The sequence below is a fragment of the Poecilia mexicana genome, unplaced genomic scaffold (genome assembly GCF_051168715.1).
Source record: "Poecilia mexicana isolate PSO_F unplaced genomic scaffold, ASM5116871v1 scaffold_22, whole genome shotgun sequence".
In the NCBI taxonomy this organism is placed as follows: domain Eukaryota; kingdom Metazoa; phylum Chordata; class Actinopteri; order Cyprinodontiformes; family Poeciliidae; genus Poecilia; species Poecilia mexicana.
In genome coordinates this window covers 14,201,197-14,224,961 of record NW_028263391.1, presented here as the reverse complement: position 1 = coordinate 14,224,961, position 23,765 = coordinate 14,201,197, and the positions used below count along the sequence as shown (strand labels likewise).

At 37.7% G+C, this 23,765-nt stretch overlaps 3 protein-coding genes across 4 annotated transcripts; 2 read left to right on the top strand and 1 right to left on the bottom strand.

Moving 5' to 3' along the window:
* Window positions 1-1,186: 1,186 nt before the first annotated feature.
* tmem50a (transmembrane protein 50A) lies at window positions 1,187-4,736 on the top strand. Its single transcript, XM_014987780.2, has 7 exons — window positions 1,187-1,300; window positions 1,800-1,905; window positions 2,085-2,197; window positions 2,696-2,763; window positions 3,658-3,750; window positions 3,892-3,952; window positions 4,046-4,736. Exons 2-7 carry the CDS (start codon window positions 1,804-1,806, stop codon window positions 4,089-4,091), a joined length of 483 nt encoding a protein of 160 aa, XP_014843266.1. The 5' UTR covers window positions 1,187-1,300; window positions 1,800-1,803; the 3' UTR covers window positions 4,092-4,736.
* Window positions 4,737-4,740: 4 nt separating this feature from the next.
* On the bottom strand, window positions 4,741-9,676 carry rhd (Rh blood group, D antigen). Its single transcript, XM_014987775.2, has 10 exons — window positions 9,025-9,676; window positions 8,583-8,769; window positions 7,899-8,049; window positions 7,598-7,745; window positions 7,268-7,431; window positions 6,976-7,113; window positions 6,766-6,893; window positions 6,596-6,675; window positions 5,064-5,137; window positions 4,741-4,954 (listed from the first exon to the last, which is right to left on the bottom strand). The coding sequence occupies exons 1-10, from the start codon at window positions 9,173-9,175 to the stop codon at window positions 4,928-4,930; spliced, it is 1,248 nt and encodes a 415-aa protein (XP_014843261.2). The 5' UTR covers window positions 9,176-9,676; the 3' UTR covers window positions 4,741-4,927.
* Window positions 9,677-10,287: 611 nt separating this feature from the next.
* Window positions 10,288-22,763, top strand: maco1b (macoilin 1b). 2 transcript variants are annotated; one of them, XM_014987785.2, is made up of 11 exons: window positions 10,288-10,506; window positions 11,422-11,563; window positions 13,186-13,312; window positions 14,144-14,267; window positions 15,569-15,747; window positions 17,220-17,766; window positions 18,777-18,935; window positions 19,101-19,283; window positions 19,359-19,479; window positions 20,503-20,677; window positions 20,761-22,763. In XM_014987785.2, exons 1-11 carry the CDS (start codon window positions 10,427-10,429, stop codon window positions 20,961-20,963), a joined length of 2,040 nt encoding a protein of 679 aa, XP_014843271.2. In that variant the 5' UTR covers window positions 10,288-10,426; the 3' UTR covers window positions 20,964-22,763. The 2 variants fall into 2 exon arrangements, with proteins under 2 accessions (XP_014843271.2, XP_014843269.2); XM_014987783.2 differs by having other exon boundaries at window positions 17,217-17,766.
* The last annotated feature ends 1,002 nt before the right edge of the window (window positions 22,764-23,765 follow it).

Here is a 23,765-nt window from a genome sequence, read left to right as displayed (position 1 = left end):
AAATATTATTTAAAACAAAAAACAACAAAAAGTCCATCTGACGGAGTTGACAGTGCATGACGGAGTTGACACAGAGCTGAAGGTGGTGACAAACTAGTGAGTAAAATGAAAAACTTGGTACATGTGAAGTAATGCAATTTATGTAAAATTAAAATGAATTAATTGCACATTTAAGTGAGATTTCTCAACAATTTCACTGAAAGAGTCACAAAAACATTTGGAGTTGACATCTGACGGAGTTGACGAAATGCCAAACTACCTCAATGTGTATGAAGTTATTCTGAAGGAGGCCATATTGTAGCTTATCAGGTCCATGAAATCTTTACAGTTTACCAAAATTAAGCTTTTATTTCACAAAATTTCATCAAAGTTTTTTAAATTGTCAGTTATGGTGTTGACACATCATGGTTGTGACAAACAACTTAGGAATAAAACAGAAGAAAAAACTAAAGAATAACTTAAGCTAACCGGAGCTAACTAGCCCTCCTAGCAAAGGAAGAGAAAGAAAGAGGTCATGGGATCCTCAGAAGTTCTGGTGCCCCCCAATAATGCCTGATTTTTTTTTTTACATTCTTTTTATGTCTGACGGTACAGAAACTAGGGACAAATTTCAATGGAATTGGAAAATATATTAAAATTATTTTAAATTAAATTTATTGATACTTTTATAATTATTTATATGAATACTTATACTTAATTGTCATAATATATTATATTAGTATTCCTTTAATTGTTTTAAACTATTATAATGTATTGAGTTCTGCTCCAGGACAAGGGATTTTACAGAAACCATCCACCTACTACAATGTTTAAAATAAAAAATATTCAGCAAACACCAGGAAAATATACATTGTTGTGCTCACATGACCCAGGTTAGTTTAATCAGATATTTGAAAAAATATACATTTTGTGTATATTTTATTCAAATTTTGTGCTTTTTCCATAGGACCTGTTTTGTCCCTATTCTCAAGAATCACTGATATATGACACAAAAGCTTGAGTTAAAGGAAAACCACTTGTCACATATATAATATTCCTAAGAAAATAAAATATCATGTGGTACAATTTAATGTCTTTCCTTTTATTTGTCTGTTAACTTTATTGATTTAGTTTTGCAAATTTGTATTTTACGTGTATTGCATTGCAGTAGAAAAATCTGATTTTCTGCCGGGTGCTTGAAGGCAACAGAATGAACAAAGCTTGGGTGTGGATGTACTGCGCATGTGCACGAGAGCGCTTCTTGTCGGAAGCCAAGTCGGGTTAAACCAAAGGCTTGACATCAAAAACCGAACATAAAAAGGTAAATTATCTCTGAAACTCACTTTAAATATTACTTGTAACTCGCTTGCGCATGTTTCCGTCAGTCATTATCGTTGCCAGTCCTAATTATGACACTATTTTTCGTAACTTTATAACAAGAAACCTTCAAGGAAATGTTTGCTAGCGTTAAAGCGACGAACAAAAGAGACATTAGAAACAGAGGTCTGTCTTTTGAAAATACTATCATTTTCTACTGTGTAAAATCGCACTCATTCACTGTGTAGTTGTCTCATCGGTGTTAGCAACCTACTGGTTTAGACTATGAATCTTGAGGTACAGTACTATTATTGTACGAACTGGGTTTAGCATCGTATTTACTGTACAGCGACTGCGCAGTAAAGTATTTATTGCTTTCTCTCCCCCAATCTTAACGTGTATTTTGCTTCGTTTCTTTCTTTCTTTTAAGCAATGTAATGTATCCTTGTGGATTATTTTCTGTTCTTTATTTGTTTTTTGGTTTTTATTTTTTATTTTTCCAGAGTCATGTCAGGATTTCTGGACGGAATCCGTTGCGGAGACTGTGAGTGCAATGTGGACTGGGGGGAGAGAAGAAATGCCATCGCATCCATAGCTGCTGGAGTTCTGGTATTTGCAATGATTTCTTTTGTCCAAATCGTATATTTTGTGGGAAGGGTAGTGTGAGCTACTGGGTTTGTTTTACCTTTGTTTTCATGTTCTAAAACACTGATCTAAGTGTGTGTAATAATGACGAGGAAGATTTCGTAGTGATCTCATGTCGGCAATCAAGCATCTTGTTTTTGCAGTTTTTCACAGGATGGTGGATCATCATTGATGCTGCTGTGAAATATCCCACCGAGGGAGAGTTTCATCATGCCTATCATACATGTGGGGTCATAGCCACGGTGGCCTTTCTCATGTAAGTGGAGGGTCTTTTTTACACTTTTATTAAAAGTAATCTCTCAAAGCTCCATTATATGGTGTTTTGGAAGCTTGAATCTCTATTTTTAATTACTTTCTTATTCCCTATTGTCATGAATGAGTGGTAGCTTTCATCACATGACTTCATCTTGCAGTTTCAGTCATGTGATTAGTATGTGTTGTTTGTGTATCTCCAGAGCCCCTTTCTCTAGTCAGGGTACCTGGTGTTTAGATGCAGATTGGCACAGCCATTAATGGCAACGACCTTTGCTGTTTGTCATGAACAGCATAGATGTGATATCTCTCACCACGTTGCTCAAAATTTCAGAAAACTTAATCAAATCAAAATCCAATTTCTATGAGGCGGAAACGTCCATAAATGAAATTCGTTGACATCAGATTTTTCGGGTTGGGTTTGAAACCTTCATGTTTACGTATTTTTATAAACGGCTGAGATCATTGTCTTTAACTCTCTTGTTCTATTTGCCTTGTGTAGGATAAATGCTGTTTCTAACGGCCAAGTGAGGGGAGACAGCTACAGTGAGGGATGCCTTGGACAGACAGGTTAGTACATGGATGAGTCTTTTTTTTTTTTTTTTTTTTTTTTTTTTTTGCAACTCAAATCTTGTCTTTTATTTATTTATTTTTTTGCTTATCACCCACTTTTAGTGTAAATGTGAGTGTAAAACAACTTTGAGTAGAGTATTGGTAGGAATTTTTGTATGGATTTGAAAATATCTTTAGTGAATTTAATCTACTGCACTTTTTAAATTCAATTTCTAGTATAATTCTACATTTTTGCAAGCTTTCTGGTGTGGGAACTACCAGCTTTTAGTGTAATCTTTAAACAATTCAGTATATGTACATAGCTCTGACTAACAATGAATGTTGACTTAAGGCCTTTACTAAAACAAACATCCATTTTATATACAGACTCAATTCAGTCCAATCACATTGGCAGGTTTAAACTTGATCGCATGTATTCACATTCAGTTCTAGTTAGAAGTGAGCATGTTAAATATTTTCCTTTCGTCTGAAGGTGACACTCTAGATCTTCTTACAGGCCCTGATGAGATGTTGACGAGTTTAAATGACTAGGGCTGGTATTACAGTAGTTTGAACTGATCAAACCACTGTTGTTTAGAAATGAGTCCAGATCACTTTCCCAGTTGTAACTCTACAATAGTACTATTGAGGTCTGCACTGTTCCTTGAGTCTGTTTGGAAGAGGGAAACCTCAAGATTGAATTAAAACATCACCTTTCAAAGTCATTCTATTTGTTTTATAATCATTCCACTCTTGATTTAAAAAAAAACAATTCTGAGTAGTCATTAAAAGCCCCAAACCAATCACTTTAATGTTCCTAAACTTCTCCCTGCTACTTTAAATGCAGACTAATCATGAAGTGCTGTACCATGTTGCCCGCGGTAACCCACCCGCTCTTATCTCTCTTTGCAGGTGCTCGAGTTTGGCTCTTCATTGGCTTCATGCTGGCTTTCGGCTCCCTCATTGCCTCCATGTGGATTCTCTTTGGAGGATTCGTAGTGCCTCGTAAGTGGGAGTTATGATATTGCCATATAGTGCTCAGCAGGTAATTTAGATCCAAGTAAAAGTTTAAGACTTTTACATTAATTGTACTTCACAAAGTATCACGGCTTGATAATCTTTATATACAATTGTTGTTTTTTGCAGAGAAGCCTGCTGTGTATCCTGGTATTGCCATTTTTTTCCAAAATGCATTCATTTTCTTCGGGTAAGTTTGTCATTAATTATTTGTATCTTTTATTCAATCCAATTGGCAAAAAGAAACATGATGCTCATTATCTTTTCGCTTTCTCTTATTTAGAGGCTTGGTCTTCAAGTTTGGGCGCACAGAGGATCTCTGGCAGTAAAACACTAACTGTCCATGGTTAAACACTCTTTCTATATTGTATGAGACGATATTCTTTAGCTGTCATCCATTTAAATATAAACCTTTTTTAGCTTTTTCATTAAAATGTGTAATTTATGTTCTTTGCTGCATTGTAGCTACACCATAACTAAGCACAAATTGTCATAGATTTCTGTAAAGTTTAAGGACTTTCATTGGTGGCACATCTTTAAATGTGTGTTTGCACTCAGACTGTATCCATGTTTGTATTATGGTTTACAAGTTGTGTATACCAAAATGTACATAGCAGAGCTTTACTGCAACATTCCCTTGGGTCGGCTCACTTCTTTAACAGATCATCCTTTTAATTTGAACTGTTCGGGTGGAGATTTGAATTGGGTGCAATTTGCAGGTGATACTTTAGAATGATTTTAATTATTATTGAATGTATCCATATGGGGTTTGAAAAATGTTTTCAGCTTTAACGGGTTATCTGCTCTATATTAAGTCAGATTAAATGTTGAATTTCACTCTTCCACAATAGAGGGTTTCAGAACTATAAGGTGGTGTTGCTTTAACAGAGTTTTGGATTTCAGTTTTGTCATTTCCCTGTAAATCATTGAGTCAGTCTCCAGTAACGGCATCATTAAACACACTGGGCTGTAAATGAGTTTGGCTTTTGTTTTTTCATCATCCAGCCTTTCCTCTTCTTCTTTTTCTTTTTATTTCTCTCGCACAAACAAAACTAATTTCTACTCTTAAGAAAAACAAAATTATAAAAGTTATATTCAGTAGCAAAGATTAATGTAGAAATGCCATATCCAAAATGAGAGCTGGTCATCTTTTTCCTTCATCTTCTCACTTCCGTACCACGAGGTTGGGAAACTGCAAAACGCAAAACATCAAGTTCACATAACAGAAATTAATGTGATTCTCTGAAATAGTTTTTATCGTTTCTGATATTTTTTTTCCTTTGAGATTTATGTGTGAATACCTCCCAGAAAGCCTGATCATCAAAGCATTTTTTGTTTTGTGGGGGTCTCCAAAACTTCCACTTGAGAAGAAAGGCTTTAAGACAGAAAGTATTTTGGTTAAAATTAGCTTACGAATGCTGAAGCTTGATTTTAAGTTGGCATTTTTCTTTCAATATTTTCAACGTCAGTCAGGGCCATCTCAAAATGTCATTCAAAATGAATTCATATCAAAACATTCAACTTATAATATGCATATTAATTCCACACAATGTTAAATAATCTATATAATAAATAATAGTAATAAATAATCTATATAATGTTAAATAATCTATATATTGTGTATATATATATAATCTAATGAAAAGTCAGTTTCTCTGAAAACTACAAACCAAAAAAAAAAGTATTTCTTATGTAGAAATGTTATGTTGTGGCCATCAACTTCCCACACAATGATTGACGTGATTGTCCATCAGTCATTGACGCTCGCCAGGGTAGGGTGAGCCCCAAAAAATTCTAGCAAGAGGGCTGTACCCAGACTTGATCATGGAAAGCTGAGTGGAAGAAAAAAGTGTGGTAGAAATGGGTGAACAAGATACAGCAGTCACATAAGAGTTGTGAGGCAAAGTAAATTAAAGAGTTTCGTGGAAGTTCAAAAGTTGTGGAGTCAGTGCTTCAAGAGACGCTTCACAGGCATATCCATGACCTGGGCAGCAGCTGTTGCATTACTTGTGTCAAGCCACTCATGAACCAGAGCCAACATCAGTATTGTATTACTGTGGCTAAGGAGATAAAGGACCTGACTGTTGCTCTGTGGTCTAAAGTCCAGTTTTCAGATGAAAGTCGGATTGTCATTTCATTTGGAAATCAATGCCCCAGAGTCTGGAAGAAGAGTGGAGAGGGACAGAAGCAAAGCTTCTTGAGGTCCAGTGTTAAATTTCTGCATTCTGTGACATTTTGAGGTGCCATGGCACCTACTGGGTTTATTTTGTTTTATTTATTTATTTTTTGTAATCAAGAATAAAGTAACAAAAGTCAGCACAGTACTTTACCAGGAGGTTTTAGAACATAACATCCTTCCCTCTGCTGATGAGGTTCATGGAAACGCTGATTTTATGTTCCAGCAGGATTTGTCATCTGCCCATACAGCTAAAAGCACCAGGATCAGATTTAATGGCTATATGATTGGATATGATTGGTCCGCACATTGGTCTGTTATCAAAAGGAAATAAGAGACCAGCAAATGAGTTGAAGGATGTTGATAAGGCACACTGGGCTTCTTTAACGCCTCAGCAGAGTCGTATGCTGATGCCTCCATGCCATGCTGCACTCACGCTAAATGAAGCCTCAACCAAGTGTTAAGTCCATATACTCCATGTTACATGCACACTTCTGAACAATTTTTTTTAAACTGTGATGTTCTAATAGCTAGAGAAACTACATCTTAGGTTTTCATTAGCTGTAAGCCATATCATCAAAATCAACCCAACTAATGAGCTTAGAATAAATCACGTTGAGTGTAATTACTATATAACTAACTTATGAACAAACCTACCTGTTAGAGTTCCCATGGACAAACTTAAAGAGACGGTAGTAAAGAGAGTGCAGATGTGAAACACAGCAAAACGGACAGCCCTAAAACGAAACAAAAATTATTTTGTGGTGCTGCATATTTTTTTTTAATTTATTTTTTTATTGCATTGCGATTGCTGAGTGCATTCTTACACAGTGTGGTCATCACAGTCTTTAATCTGCAGGACCAGTTGTGCAAGCCACCCCAGTAGACCAGGAAGTCCATGTGTGCTCAGAACAGCGCAGGTGTCATGGCACTCAAATGCAATAAGCAAGTGGGTCTGAAACAAAAAATAATGTTGAGCAGAAGTTTAAAGTTTAGATTTTAGAAAATAAAGTGCTTAGGTACAGGTAGATAAAGACCTTAAGATATCTGTATCCCAGGGTTGACAATATGGCAGCAGTGAATCCGAGTGCCATGGCTTCCCACGGCTGTTGAACTACCGACACCGAAACCCCAACAGCAGCGCCGCCCGAAAGGATGCATGATTGCATTTGTATCTGGTTGAGGAAATTATGCAAAAAATATCAAATATAGTGGCCAAGTTAATTATTTTCCTATATCTGGTACAAAAACAAGCTCAAGAAGTGTGTCCTGAAGCTGTACAGAAAGTTGCAAAATAGTGTATGAGCATGCAAAAGGATCACATCATACTAGGTTGAGTTTTCCCCTGGGACTGGAGAGCACAGCCAGAGCGGCTGCTGTCACAGCACTAACAGCAAGGGCCAGGTAGGTGCTGCACACCGCTTTCAGACGGGTTCGATCATCCACCAGTACCGAGTTAAAACTGGGCCAAAACATCCAGAGAAACACAACGCCTGGAGAGCAAAGACAATGCACAGTTCAATTTATCTTCAGTATTTTGATGCTGCACTTGGAATCAAAAATCAAAAGGTTAATTGTTATGGATCCAATTAGACATTGACACTGACTTAAATGCCACAATATGACATTGAAATGTCTCAATATCAGTCTGTTACACACCCAACATTGAGAACAATCCTGATTTCTCGTCATATTTCTCCTTCTCAAATCCCTGCTTTGAGCCATCTCTGTATAGGATCCACGTCAGCATGAGTCCAAAGAGGGCCCCGAAGACATGAAGCAGCATGATGCTGTTCGGAGGCCGCACCTGGAGCCAGAAAACATCAGCCGCTAATGACAACTTTTATAATCTTTTGTCAAGAATGTGTTTAAAATATATGAGCTGCTGTAAGAATCTGACTTTTGCGCCTAGTCCTCACTCGTGCATAATATACTGAAGATTTTCTAAGCAGAATCTTACTTTCAGGAGCGTCTGGAGGAGCCATTCATTCAGGACGAATCCTGTCACTTCCAGCAGGGCAATCAGGGTGAGCTGGACTGGGTTTGTCTTTCCCAGTACGGATCCGATTGAAATGAGTGCAGAAACGGCACATAACTCTGCCTTTATAATGCTACACAAAAACATCAGTGGCAGAAAGGTTAGAGTGGTGCAAATCTGAATACAAAGGTACAGTGTAAATAAGGATGTTATTGAAATATGTTAATACAATATTAATATTGATTTCTATAGTTGTTTTTCCTTCCACTCAACTTTCCATTAATAGGGTTAGATACAGCACTCTGAGTACAGTCAACTTGTTTAGCAATGACCTTTTGGGCCCATTGTAGGCTATGTGGAAGGTAGCAGGGATGCTCTACTGGGAAATATGAAGTCATCATGCTTGCGTAGGTCAACATAGCATTCCAACATGTTGTTAGCATATATGTGTTAAAAAGGATTTTTTTTTTGTACAGTAATTAGTTAAAACTAGTAATATATAATATTGTAGTTTTCTAATGAAGGGAATTTTGGGTCTTCATGAGCTGTAAGCCCTAATTTTGAAAATTAACAGAAATAAGTAGTTGAAATATAGCACTTAATAAATCTTTATAATATAGTTTGTATAATTAAATAACTAAAACAAATCCACTAACCATACCTTACCTTTTCAAATCAATTCTGATTATCTTGGTGTTGTACCAAGAGTCAATGCCGTTCAGTATAAGAGCCCATTGGGTGGCTATGATGGCAACTAGGAGGTTGAACCCAGAGCCACTGAACCCATACCGCACTGGGAAGGTGCACAGGAAGCCAAAACCAAGAATCACCATCACATTCACATCCTGGAACTCTGGAAGACAACAGAAACCCTGTGTCATTAAATCCAATAAATGCACTATAATTAGTAACTGTAACAAATAAACTTATCCATGCTGCCACCCATCAGTCACATCTGCAAGATCTATTAAGTTGATTTTGCATTTTAAGGCAGGCAAAGTTTCTTAAAAATGCTATTTTTATGTTATTTGATTAAATTGAAATACAATTCAATATTTGGAACCTAAGACGTCTTCATTCTTGCTCCCAAAGAATTAAATAAACTCACCTGGGTAATAGTGGAGGAAGGGTTTCCTGTCGAGTTTGTTGGTTTCTTTGGTTTCAAAGCACAGTGCAGCTATGATGATGAATCCAGTTTGCAGAATAAGCAGTAAAGGAGCCAAACGGGATCGCAGACTAGGAGCGTATTGAGGAGCCATTTGGGGGGTGGCTGTTTGTTTTCTGCGTAGTTCTTTCACTTCAGACTCATAATCGGTGGCCACGACGGTTTGAAACTGGGCGCAACCAGCACAGCTCTTTATCAGCTGCTGGACAGAAAGACAGTCTGTATCTATTTTTTTTAAATTTTTTTATTTATTTATTTTTTAATGGTGACAAAAATCTTCAGTATATTTCAAATAAGAAAAAAAAAGTAATCAATTCTGAAAAAATTAGCAATTTAATACAAACTGGTGCAATAACTATTTTACAAAAATAAAATACTTTTTTTTTTTACTTTCATTAAATATTTAAAATTTAAAATAACACTCAGCATTTTTTTTTATAAATGTGAACGACTTCTTTATTAGATGCAATACAATTATATCCATCGTTTTCAATAATTAAATCATCAGATTACAAAAACTAATTGATTAATTGAGAAGAGTTCATTTAATTAAGCCTTTTCAAAAAGGAAAATTCCCACCATCTGCCTTTTAATATATATATATAGGAACGTTTTCTCACTTTATTCTCGCAGCAATAAAATTACCCCTCTTTTCCGACACGTTTGTTTTCGCTGTGCACACTTTTTAACCTTTCACAAAGCACAGAGGCATTCAGCGCCTTGGGCCCAGTCCCTCAACGACCCGCTCACAAAGGCACTGCTATAAATAGCTCCAACTGTTGGAATGGGGGTTTTTTGTAAGTCACACAAAGAGAATTTTGTACCAAAGACTGCATATTTTTCCTCATAATAAACCCAAAAGCCTCCATAAAATATCCCGCCCCTTCCAGTATTTGATTGGTTAATCAGCTTTACCGGATTTATTTGTAAAGATGTGATTGGCTGATTGGCGAGACCTTCCAAACGCAGTTTTCATGGCTTGCCACCGTTGTTTGTGACAGAAGAGAGCTGAGCGAGCTTCTTTGGTGAAACGTGATTGGCTAACAAGCCCGTCAGTTAAACAAGAAAGCCTCGGTGGAAATGCTGATTGGATGTCCAGTAAGTCTGTCAACGTCACGTATGTACAACACAGCGCGGTTTGTGCTTATTGAGCGTGCGCTAAGAGAAAAAGAGGAGGATCCCGAACTGAGTCCTTTATTTATTTCTTTGTGTTCAGCGGGGGGGAATAATAATAACAACAGCAACATACACCACAAGCATTTTATTTATTATCATTGTCAGTATACGCAAGAAAACTGGATAAGATTACAGCTGTTACTCGAAGGCCGAAGCCAAGGGGAGGAGGATGAAGCGGCGCAATGCGGACTGCAGCAAACTAAGACGGCCGTTAAAACGGAACCGAATCACCGAGGGGATATACGGCAGGTAACTTATACGGAACAAGTGTCCACCACGACTCTGGCGAGGTTTGGCCCCCGTAGAGTGAACTACCTCGGCGGGACAGGCTGTTATTGAAGCTAGCTATAGTTTTTTTCGCTGCACACCAGCAGGTAACATTAGCAGTTGAGCTAACTCAGCTGCTAGGCCCCAGTACAGCCTGTTTTGAGCCATGTCATTATATTTATTTTATTGTAGCTATGTAGATTATCGTAACCAAACAGCCCAGACTAACGTTTTTAAATGTTAAAGTTTCATCGCTCGGTGCTGTCAAATGTAGCTGCTTCCTGTTTAGCAACCTCAGAGGAGGGCTTTGTAGGACTCTTGAGCTGTCCAAACTGAACCTGGCAGGTTCCACCTCTGTGACTTCCTATATTTATACCTGATCAGTCAACAACCTCTAGCTCCAAAGTCTGGAGATATGGAGCAGCCTTTAAATTATTGAGATGGCGCCCACATCACGAAACGGTAAAAGGCTTACAAATCAGCTGTAATCATACAAATAAATATGGTTATTAAAATGAAAAAGGCGAAAAAAAATACAGCATTAATGAGTTAGGACCACTGTCAAGAAGTCACCCTGTCATACCCTGATAATCGTTAACATGTCCTGGCCTAGCTCTTAGGATTCATTAGTATGTCTGTATTTTATATATTATTTAACATAAGATGCTTGAACAAAGTGCATCTCTTAAATTATTCTGCCAGGCTTGACAAGTCAATATGAATGTATTCATTCGAGTAGTTATGTAAAGACAATAGGATTTGAAAGCGCAAAAAAAAAATAAAAACATAAGGGAACTACAGTGTTTTAAGTGCCAAAGTCTAGGATTACTATTAGCATTGTTCAAAACCATGTTGTGTGTTTTCAAGCTAAAATGTGACTCTTCTCTTTTTTTTTAGTACCTTCCTGTACCTGAAGTTCCTGGTTGTGTGGGCTCTGGTGCTGCTGGCAGACTTTGTGCTTGAGTTCAGGTTTGAGTACCTCTGGCCGTTTTGGCTCTTCATGCGGAGTGTGTACGACTCCTTCAGATACCAGGGACTGGTGAGTTGCTCTGGATTAGGATTTGCACTTTTTTTTTTTTTTTTTTTTACATAAAACTGAATGAAAACCATGAACTCAAACTTGGTATGGTCCCAGAAAATCAATTTTACAGAGGACTTTTAGAAACAATAAATAACTCTCATAACTAAGACACGAATGTGCATATTAGTGTGTCAGCCTGGTGGATTAAAGACTGGATGTTTGGCAGACATAAAACAAGCATAAACATTTAGTAAAGATGTTATAAATAGGCACTGGGTCACTTTGTCCCTCCATTCTATTTCGAGCAGGAAAACAATAAATTTTTAAAAATCCATTTTAAACATAAACGGATAGACCACTGCGTACAAGTTTATAATATTACCATTAAAGTCATATAACCACATTTCCTTTCAGTAGACTTTGAGTAAATTATAGAAAATTACTTTCAATTCTCAATCAAATTGGGTTCACAACGTCTCCCTGTCGGGTGGTTATTGACTCATAGCTGTGATGAAACATTGTGGAGCAGATGGATCCATTTTGAACCTGAAGACATGGGTTAAAGTAGAACAAATGGCAAAGAGGACAAAGGAAAATAAGTAGCTTCGAAATGTTCTCATGGGGTACAAAGTGATACATAAGCAGAAAAAATACAAAATGGCAACAAAAAAAGAGAGAGAGAGAGCAAATTGAGCAACACCATGTAAATCCTTAACAACTTCAATTAAAATATTTCAGTTTATTAATATTTATTCACAACAAATGCCATCTTAAGGCACTTTGCAATATGTATAGATCTGATTTATATGCAGAAATATAAAGTCAAGTCAGCCCAGTTATATACTCACATTCAAAGTATGTATTTGGGGAAACCCAGCTAGTTTTATCAAGTCATTGAATTTAAGGTCATTTTCCTTCTTGACTTTCTGCGTTAACATCTTCCCGAGTTCCTTTTCTGGTGCTTAGGGGAATTCTAGATAGAGAATTAGTCGTACCAAAAGTTTATCCGAAAGAGTTTCACTTTCACCGTGCACCCAGTCACGTCTTAGAAAACTTTTGTTATTATTATTATAGATTTACTTGTAGAGACATGGCCAAAAAGTATGCTTGGCGTAAATTTCAGTTTTTATTTACTACAAAGATAAAAGAAAAGAAAAACTGTTTGCCAAATTGTGTTGCTGTAATTTCAATTAAATTCAAAACATGTTTTTGTTTTTATAAATCTCATTGGCTGCCTTTTCCTATCTGATGACAGAATTTAGCTCCGACCAGGGCTGCACTTCTGTAGTCATGTTTATATATTCATAATGTATGCTACTGCTAAGTTATAATAGCATCTACTCTGCCTTTGATGCATTAAAGCCCGTCTACAGCATGTTCTTGTTCAAATGTTTTGTGTAGGTGTTTGTTTGTGTTGCCGTTTCTCAATATGATGCTAGACAGAGAACCTGTATTTACATAAGCTTCAGTGGTTAACTAAATGATCTCTTTCAGAGCTATAAAAAATATCATTGAAATAATCTTTTCCACATTTTTAGCCTTTTGTTAAACAATTTAATTATTCTTTAGATCTGTAAGCATGATTCTAAATATTAAAAGGCTTTTGCCTGTTTTCTTATCACCCCTCCTTTCTGTCTCAGGCGTTTTCAGTATTCTTTGTTTGTGTGGCATTTACCTCGGACATCATTTGCCTCCTCTTCATCCCGGTGCAATGGCTATTCTTTGCTGCCAGTACCTATGTGTGGGTGCAGTATGTTTGGCACACAGGTAAGTGTTCTCCATGTTTTGATTTTCTTAACATTTCCTAGTTTCAATGTTGGATTGGACCAAGGTGAAAATTCAAGAAATTCATAAGATTTTTTTTTTTTTCTGCTAGGTTTCTTCTGTCAATCAGATCTTTTAGCAGATACTTTCATTTCTTTTTAGCTGCAAAAATAAGGAAGACAATATCAGTTCATTTATGAGATGTACTAAACGTCCTTTTTGTCGGTTCCCATCAAAGTCTCATTTGAATACTTCCCAAAAAGAGAAGTGGGTATTGTTTAAAACCACTGCGTTGTGTTTGCTTACTTGCAAACAAGATTTATTTCAGAATAATTTGAATGGTGGGTATAAGCGAGCTGCGCTCTGCAGATTACCTGTCGGACTGATTTAGTGGCGTCTGCCTGCGTTGACTGAAGGCCAGGTGTCAGATTGAAATCCAAGAGCCTGTTGGTGGGAGGGACGCAGTGGTTCCCAGTTGCTTTCTGAACTCATCAGTGACATTCAGACTCTCAGCATGTCATAGGAGTATAAATATCTTGTTGCACCCCACAGCTTGGTGTTGAATGTTCGGAGTGCAGTGCTGCTAAGAAACAATGGGTTGGGTCTACTTCAGGGCACACTAAATCCTTACTGACAATAGTGCGGTGATAGAAATCAGAAGACAAATCATAGATCCGTATTACAGAAATGTTTACACCTGTTTTTTTTTTATGTAAAAATTCTATCAGGCTGTATTTAAAAGGTTTCTGTTTTTATTTGAACAATTTTACCCACTTTTAATCCCTCAAGTTTAAAATGAGATTCTGACACTTGTGCTTTGTTTCCTTGATGCAGAGAGGGGTGTGTGTCTCCCTACTGTGTCACTATGGATACTCTTTGTGTACATAGAGGCGGCCATCAGATTCAAAGACCTGAAAAATTTCCACGTGGACTTATGTCGTCCTTTTGCTGCACACTGGTGAGCGTCACTTCTGTTTTTATCAACGGGAAGTGTACCATATGAGTTAAAAATCATGTTCTACTGCTAGTCTGTGCTTTTATTTTTGCATATACTAGCTAATTATTACGCAGATTTTAATGGGATATTTTGTTATACCTTTTTTTAACCACAAATATGTAGCATATTTGTCAGCTTTTTGGAAACCAATGATTTCCTTATTTGTTTTCTTACTGTGAATTGACTTTATGAAGATGTACTGATCCAATAGTAATAGCTTTATCTGCCCCAATATTGAAAACAATTCTAGATCAGGTATTGACAAAATGTGGTTGACCCATAAGGGTAGATCTGTCTAGTCTAATTCTATGGCTTGTGCTTTATTTATTTAACATTATATTTACAATTCATAATTATATTTTCTGAACCATTTGAAAGAAGGTTTGTTGCAGTTTTTTTTTTTTTTTTTACATATTTGACCTAGCCTATTGTTTTTGTTTTGAGATATTGTTTTCGGTAACATTTTATTTGAAGGGGGTTGAATAAAACTGTCATGACACTTTCATAAACATGACATAACACCTGTCATGAACATGAATAAGCCTTCATGAATATTTATGACTGTTGTCATAAAGCGTCATTTGGTAAATTATGACACTTTTAATACAAAGTTGACATAATTCAAAATGTCTTTGTTATGACAACTTGACATTAACCAGGAAATCATTACTGTTTAAACTTTACCTTTAATAACATAAAGTTACCTGATTTTTAAAGTGCAATCAATAATACTTTTATAACAAATTTATAACAGTAATGATTTATTGGTTAATGTCAAGTTGTCATAACAAAGACATTTTGAATAATGTCAAATTTGTATTAAAAGTGTCACAATTTACCGAATGACGCTTTATGACAACAGTCATAAATATTCATGAAGGCTTATTCATGTTTATGACAGGTGTTTATGACAGTGTCATGTCAGTCTTATTCAACCCCCTTCAAATAAAGTGTTTCCTTGTTTTCTAATCTAATTCTGCTTTATACTTCTTCCTTACTCCTTTACTGTGTTCCTTGGTCTGCAGAATGCTGTTTGTTTGCTGAAGTTCTCTAGCAAACCCCTGAAGACTTTTTTTTTTATGAAAACAAAGTGTTATTTCCTTCCCATTTCACAATTGCATACTATTTTGTGTTGGTTAATTACGTTTTGTGGTTGCTTTATGACAACATTTTAAAAAGTTCAAGTGATATGAATACTGTTGTGTGTTTTAAGTCATTATTGCTCTGAATTCAACAAGACTTCTCTGCATCCATCTTTGTAGCATTGGCTATCCCGTAGTCACGCTGGGCTTTGGCTTCAAGAGCTACGTCAGTTATAAAATGCGTCTCCGGAAGCAGAAGGAGGTGCAGAAGGAGAACGAGTTTTATATGCAGCTTCTACAGCAGGCTCTGCCTCTGGAGCAACAGATGCTTCAACGGCAAGAGCGAGAAGCAGAAGAAGGTAAGAATCTGACATGAAGTTCTTTGTGTTGATGGGAGATTCCCAGATTCAGAGGTGTTGCTGGTACATAAAAACAGATTTTCTTGGAATGTTGATGCAGCATCGTTCTGGAGTCTGCATTAAGAGTTTAAATTTAATAGTTACCTGTTAGCTGCTCAGTTTGAACATGTTCAGAAGGAAGTAGTGATAAAATGTGCCATAAAAAAGTATTTGTTCCTTTTTCAGATTCTTTTTTTTTTTTTTCTTCTTCCAGTTTTTGCTTTTGCACCTAAATATTTGAAATCACCAAGCAAATTTTGTCATCAAACATAGCCTGAGGAAATTCAAAAAGCACTGCTTCAGTTTCACTAGCTATACCTGGGACTGAATAATGCCTCCCCATGAAAATTAAGAGATTATTTAAATAATCTTGATTATTTATGTTGTCAGACATACTTTATGTCTGACAACATGAAGTATGTTGAGCAACACCTCAGTCAGGAACAGATGAGAACTTCATTTTACAAGAATGCTTTGATTAAATCAACGAACACAAGCCTCTCTCAGAACTTCTCCCTTCCTTCAGCTGATAATAAAGCTCATTAAGCTGATGTGGAGTGTTACACATAATCTGTGTATCAGACAGTTGCCTTTCTAAAGGGCTAAGCATGCGGTGCTCTGTGATACCTTGTTTGAAGGGGTCACCATTCCCTCAGGGTTAAGTCTAGTGAGCTTTTCAACCTGCTCAGTTTTTGTTATGGAAAGGAGTGGTGTGTGTCAAATACACACCGAACAGAGGTAGTGTCTGGGTTGCTCAGTAGCCGTCTGATCCCACAGACACGCTGCAATCGCCATAGTGCCAGAGCGCTAGTTTACCTTTGCACGAATCGGTGCATTTACTTTGCTTAACAATTCAGGGCCGATACGGCTTTAGCAAATATTGTGCAGCTCCTTTGTAGATACACGGAGCAAATATTTTCACAAAGGACCAGGCTGGTTTGGATAGCTTTTCCTCCCTTCATGAATTTTAAGTTCCTTGATTGTAAACTGCATGTTGCACTTAACCAGATAATCCTTGATATCAAAGTTTAATGTTCTGAAACATGACAGTATAATAAGGCTCACCGCCTTGACAGAAGTTTTCTGTCAAGTTTTTCTTTTCTTCCCATAGCAATGTGGATGTTAGTACCTGAAGCATGGGCCTTCCCTTTCTATTCAAAACCTGTGGTTGCAAGTGCACCTGCTGTACAGTATAAGCAAACACACTGTGCACATACCGAACATGGGAGTACTCAGTTAATTAAATTATATAGATAAATAAAAGAAGTGATTGTTTTCATACAAAACTGGAAATTTGTTTTAGATACAAGACGCCTGCATCTTTTTTTAAAGAAAAAAACCCCCATAAATAATAAATGACAGTGCAAATATGAATAATATTGTCAAAAATTCATGTGTATCTTCTTGTCTTTTCCTGTTTTGTGAAACAGCAGCAGCTAAAGGAATATCTGAGGTGGACACACCTCAAGTGTCACAGAATGGCACCCCAGCCAATAAAAAGACATCTGTGCCATTACCGGAGCTGGAGTATAAAGAAAAAGGGAAAGAAGGAAGGAGCAGCGGGGATACGAAAAAGCAACACAACAGCATCCTGCCGTCATCGGTGGACTCTAAACTGCAGGAGGTGGAGTACATGGAGAAACATATAAACAACAAGAGACTGACCACAGAGCTGGGCAGCACAGAGAACCTGTTGCTTAAAGAGGACAACAATTCCTCCTGTTCATCTTCATCGTCAACCTCCTCCTCCAAAAATTACAAAAATACTAACACCAACCCCGTAATGCTCAATTCCCTGCCGTGCGGCCACAGCGCCACCAACGGCAGCGTGCCCACCTCGACACAGCCGTCTTCCGCGGGGAAGAACGAGAAGAAGCACAAGTTAACGGTGGGGAAAGGGACGTCGGGCGGTTCCCACAGGGACCCCACCGACAACTGCATCCCCAACAACGAGCTGAAGAAGCCAGAAGCACTTGTTAGGTATGAAGCACTTCCACCTGCTAACGGTTTGTAGCTCTATGCTACTCAACAAAGTGTATATTTGTAATGTGTGCTATCTTTAGTACAATGTTGGCTTTGAGCTTCAGACTAATAGATGTTCTCAGTCTTTCCTTTTGTGCGGTCCACTTTTATATAAATCCCACTTTTTGTTTATTGGAGTTTAATATTGTTGGAGCAGAGAACTGAATGCAAGTTTTAACGGTTTAGTTAAATTTCTTGGAAAAAGAAAAGTATTGGACATTCCATAGATTGGAATGAGCCAGCTTCTCCTTTGTTACCTCTAATTGACGACCTGAAACTTTATTTTTTTCCAGTTCATATTTCACTTAGACTAAAAAAAAAAAAATCTGCACCACCTTCACTCAAAACACATCAACCTACACCGTGAACCTTGATTCACTGGAGCGACATAGGCGTTGATGCACTGATGGCAATAATCTTGCAATTCTTTGATTGTCTGAAGTAACCTGCTGCTTGGTGTATCTCCTTTTTTTCTTTAATGCCATTTGGGATGGGATATTTGTAAATACCCAGACTGCATCTGGGTAACAGCTGACGGACGAAACAAATGCTGGAAAAATGTTTGGTTTTCAAGACTGTTCTGTTTCCTGCCCTATTTCTAAAATCATCCATCTGCTCAATGTCTGTGGTTTTGCTGATTCCATCTTTAAAGTGAGATGTAAAAATATCTGCAGGATATTTACAGTTAACTTTCTCACCAAGCCTTAAACAGATCTGAAAAAGAAAAATAAAACAATTCATTCAGCCCATAATTTTGACATGTTATCAAAATGAAACTTGGCTGCAAACGTCTGATATTTATGAGAATTTTCATACGTATGAGCTTAATGCTGTAGGCTTGGTACTTTTGTTTCTCTTATCTCCTGTTCCAGAACATCAACTCCTCTGGAGGGAAGATGTTTACAAACAAAAAAAAAATGTTTCTTGCAAATAAGCATGTCCTCTGTTTTCACCCCCACCTTGCACAGACTGGAGCAGGACATTAAAAAGCTGAAGGCGGACCTGCAGGCCAGCCGGCAGGTTGAGCAGGACCTCCGCAGCCAGATTGGCTCGCTGGGCAGCGCTGAGCGCTCCATACGCACCGAGCTGGGCCAGCTGCGCCAGGAAAACGAGCTGCTGCAGAACAAGTAAGTTGCACAACAACTCTCTGGGAAATCTGTCTACAGTCAGGGCAGTGAGGCCTAAAAAAAAGTTTGGAAGTATTGTTCTGAAATTGTAGGAATGTGTTGTGGACGATGGGGATTTTATGTCAAGTTGCCAAATGTGTTCTGTGTTGTTTTTCAATGTATTAGGCTTCACAATGCTGTGCAGACGAAACAAAAGGACAAACAGACAGTCGGCCAATTAGAGAAGAGGCTCAAAGCAGAACAGGAGGCCCGAGCTACGGCAGAGAAGCAGCTCACAGAAGAAAAGAAGAGAAAGAAATTAGAGGAGGCCACAGCGGCCAGAGCGGTAGCGCTAGCAGCAGCATCTAGGTATGTTGCAATCTCACTCTCTCCTCCAGTGTTTATCCTTGAGATTCACAAAATTTTTTCTGTGTCTTTTTCCAGAGGGGAGTGCACAGACACACTGCGGCGGCGAGTCTCTGAGTTAGAAGCAGAGGGTAAAAAATTAACAATGGATATCAAGCTGAAAGAGGAGCAGATACGGGATCTTGAATTAAAAGTTCAGGTAGGCATTACTCAGAGCAAACAAGTAGCAGGAAATTCAGTTTACATGTTTAGTGTCTTGAGTATAATCAGCTCTGGCAGTTCTGGGTTGTTGCATTATCCAGAATTAATCTGGATAGAAGTGCTAGTTTTTAGTTCTTTCTGCATTTTCATCATCTTACAGTTATCAACAGAAACAAAGTTGAGTCCAAGTATTATTCTATGCAAAATAAGCAGTCTAGATTAGCCAAACCCTTGTGAGAAATTACTTAAACTCACTTCAGATATAGTTTGTCATCTTTAAAGCAAAATTTTATGGCCAGCTTCTCTATTTGTTTTAAATTGTTGTTGTCAAATCAAGATAAAAATCTACATTCACACATGTACCAACTATTCTTAGTACAGTCTGTACCATCACCATCAGTCCAGTCAACACCACAGAGAAGAAGTAAGAAAAATCTTGTTGTTTTATGAGCGAGACAGAGAGAAGGTGTTTGGATTAGCTTCAGCAGTATGAGATCAGAATGTATGCTTAGTCACTGGTCTGGAAAAACACCTCGCTGGTTCAGGCAGAAAACCACGTTGAATCATTTGGCAAATAAGCACAAAACCCAATCTGATGGAAACATTCAAACAGGCATTTATCAGGTTAAGCTCTGAAGACTTTCACTGTCACAGTTACCGTTTGTTTTTTTTAACCTTGCATTCGCTCGAATCTCTATCGTGGCTTTAGAGTCAGTGGTAGGAAACTGGCTCAAACATGTGCAGTTAAACCTTTTGCAGCTTGAATGCTTCAAAATCTTAGAAATATGTCAAAAGCTGCAAACTGGTCATATTAATTCCTGCTGAATTCTTTTGTGACATATTCTTTTTTAAAAAACTGCTTATTTTCTGAATACTTGATTACCGCGGCGCATTGCTTTTTTTGATCAGTTTACCTCTGTTTGTGAAAACGAATACTCCACTGGATAAATTAATACTTCTTTCCACAAAGTACCTTAGGGTGATTGTCTGACCTTGTGTGCATAACTTGTTTATATTCCAGGAACTTCATAAATATAAGGAAAACGAAAAAGACACAGAGGTGCTGATGTCAGCGCTGTCAGCCATGCAGGACAAAACCCAGCACCTTGAAAACAGCCTGAGCGCAGAGACCAGGATCAAACTGGACCTCTTCTCTGCACTTGGAGATGCCAAGAGACAGCTGGAAATTGCACAAGGTGCACAAAATATTTCCCAATATGTTGCCATTAATAAAACTTTAATATATTAGTTTTTAACTGAAGTAAATGAATGTTTTTAGGTCAGATCCTTCAGAAGGATCAAGAGATCAAAGACCTGAAGCAGAAGATCGCAGAAGTCATGGCCGTCATGCCCAGCATCTCTTACACAGCCGACACCAGCAGCATGACCCCCGTGACCCCCCACTACTCCTCAAAGTTCATGGACACCAGTCCCTCCAGCCTGGACCCCAACGCTTCTGTTTACCAGCCCCTCAAAAAGTGAACGCCTTTTCTCTTCTCTTCTGTTCTGTTCTGCCCCTCCCTTCCCTCCATCCACCCTCTCTACACTTTTACTGCTCCCGCAGGCCCCGTCATGTCGCGGCTGAGAACTCAAGTTTTCTTCTGTTCTCTCTTTTTTTGCCAGGTCAGAAGGATGTTGTATTGTGACTGTGTTTGTTGTAGTTAAAACAAAAGACAAAAAAAAAATAAATAAATAAAAATACCCAAAACCACCTAAAAACTGACATCCCCTGGAAAATTAGGAAGCCCCGGTTGTTTTTATTTAAACGTCTAGTGAAACCTCACAGATTCAGACGTGCATCTTCATCTCAAGGGTGCAGCTCCTCCGTCACTGCAGCCTTCTGCCAGCTCTCGGGGAGAGGCAGATGAGTTTCTTTTGCTTCATTCTTCTGTGACTCATAGCTCCATGTATTTGGCACTTGGTTTTTGCACCAGTGGTACAACCAGAGGAATGTATTTCCCTGATGGAGCAACGTGTTCTCTAATTGCAAAACCAGACACGGTTGTTTTCTTTCACCGTACTCGTTTTCTTTCAAATCTAATGGCTAAAAAAAAAAAAAAAAAAAAAAAAAAAACATGCAAGCAAAGTTTGAAATAAATTGCAGATTAAGTTGTATCAGAACCTGACCTTTATGAGATACTTACAGTATCATTAAGAATGCAATGGTTTCTCAGTACTTAAAAATGTTGTGTGTAAAATGATGCAAGTGGTTTTTATTAGGAAAGAAAAGCAACAAATCTACCATCCAGGTTTCCTCCCTCAAAAAATATTTCCAGAGGTGAATTTGAAAACCTCGATATTCATTCAGTGTACCTGTATGATGACTTCACAGTGTTCTGCGTGAAGTCATCAAGGTGAGGACAAAGCACGGCCCTAAAAGCTCATAAAATAGTTGTGACATACTTAAGTTGGAAATGTTCCTCTTAGCATAGTCAGCGGGAGGAAATTCCATTAGCCAGTTTCAAGATACACTTGTGAAGAACTGTTGTTCTTTAACCAGATTCATTTAAACAAAAAAAGAAAGCACCACAGCTCATTTGTGCTGCCTGAAACCCCAAATCTTTCAGTCCTACATTTTAACATCCACAATGACGGACAGGGCATGGTTCGAATGGAATATTATCCCACTTCAGACTTCCCGTTTTGTTAAACGTGTTCCAAAACTGTATTGCAAATACATTTGCGCTCACATATTTGTCAACAGCCAGTTAAATACCACTCAGTGAAGTCTACCCCAGGCAGAGGATTTGGTCACCTGTTCTGTTGTGAACTCTGAAGTCAAATTGAAATGATGTTTCTTTTTAGCGAATCTTGGGCAACCACCTCGCTCCCATTTCTGGTATTCTTTGAGAAGTATGCTCGAGTCTGACATGGTTTCACCATCGCCTGAAATGATGATTATCACACACACACACACACACACACACACACACACACACAGTTTTGTCCACCTACTGTATACGGAGAAGCATTTGCTGCCTTGTTATCCCACTCGGCTTCTTGAAAAATGTTGTGAAAATTACAGTTTAGTCGGTGGTTCTGTCAACTGATGGGTGAACGTAAACAGAAGTTTTGTTTTGTTTTTTGTTTTCTATGCCCACAGTCACAGTTAAGTTCTCTCCTCGGTCTGACCTTGGCTGCGCTCTCGCTCTGTGAGGTTTACAGGAAATAAACAAATTTTTTTCTTGCAAACTTATGTACCTGTTGGTTTTGTTTTTTAACTCATTTGCTGAACATTTTGTAAGGCATTATGGAGCGAATAAATGGTAAGATTACAACTAATTTGTTATATATTTGTATATATTTATAGATGTGTTTATATATCTTTTTCTGTGCAGATTTCATCTCTTTGCTTTTATGTTTAACAAATTAATATTTTGAAATAACTCGGTATTTGATTCTACAGTGCAAAATCTTCTTTTCACCACTAGGAGGCAGTGCAAATCAAAACAGATTAACTCTCCACACAGGATCTTGTTAATTCTAACTAGACCCATTATTCTGTCTTTTTAAGACCATAAAATCCCATTTAGCAGTGACAAAAGGAAAAAAAAAAAGAATAAAATCTTCCTGAGTGCTACTGAGCACAACTATTTAGTGCATTGCGACTACAGCAGTGACAGGTTTGGTGGGTAGATTAGAGCCTTGGAGAACATGAATATGTTTTTCTTTTAACCTCATAGTCCTGCATTTTTTACATTTCATATTTAGATTTTGACCTTTTGTGTGTTTGAATTTATACCGAGCTATGTTGTGAAAAGACAAGACATTTATTACTGAGAGATTTTGATCTAAGTGATAATTCCTCCAGCACATTTTTTTTCCCCCTTTCTCGAGGATAAAGAGCCTCTTCCTAACAAGAACAATGCATGAAAGAAGCCCTCTGCTCAGCATTCTGCCATGTTCCAGCCATGCTGAAGCACACCTGAAAAACCGGCGCAGCGAGAAAACTGATGGAGAAATTCCTCATTCCTTCCCTCTTAATCACGCTTTAACAAATGTGGAGCATTTGACTCACTTTATGCTGGTGATTTGTGATGCTGTGTTAAAAATCTGTTAACAAATGTTAAAACAAGAGGATCTACATGTTAGTTTAAAGGAATTATCAGAAAATCGAGAAAGCCGGATAAATCTGTGCATTAGTACAAACGTGTTTTCAGCTGCAACTCACATAGGTGTGTAAAAGGAAGAATTAGAGATGTTGCAAGTTGGTAAACCTGTTCACGTACACCTCTGTAATTTTTACCCCAGGCTGTTGCTCCAAAATCCAAGGCATAATTTTCC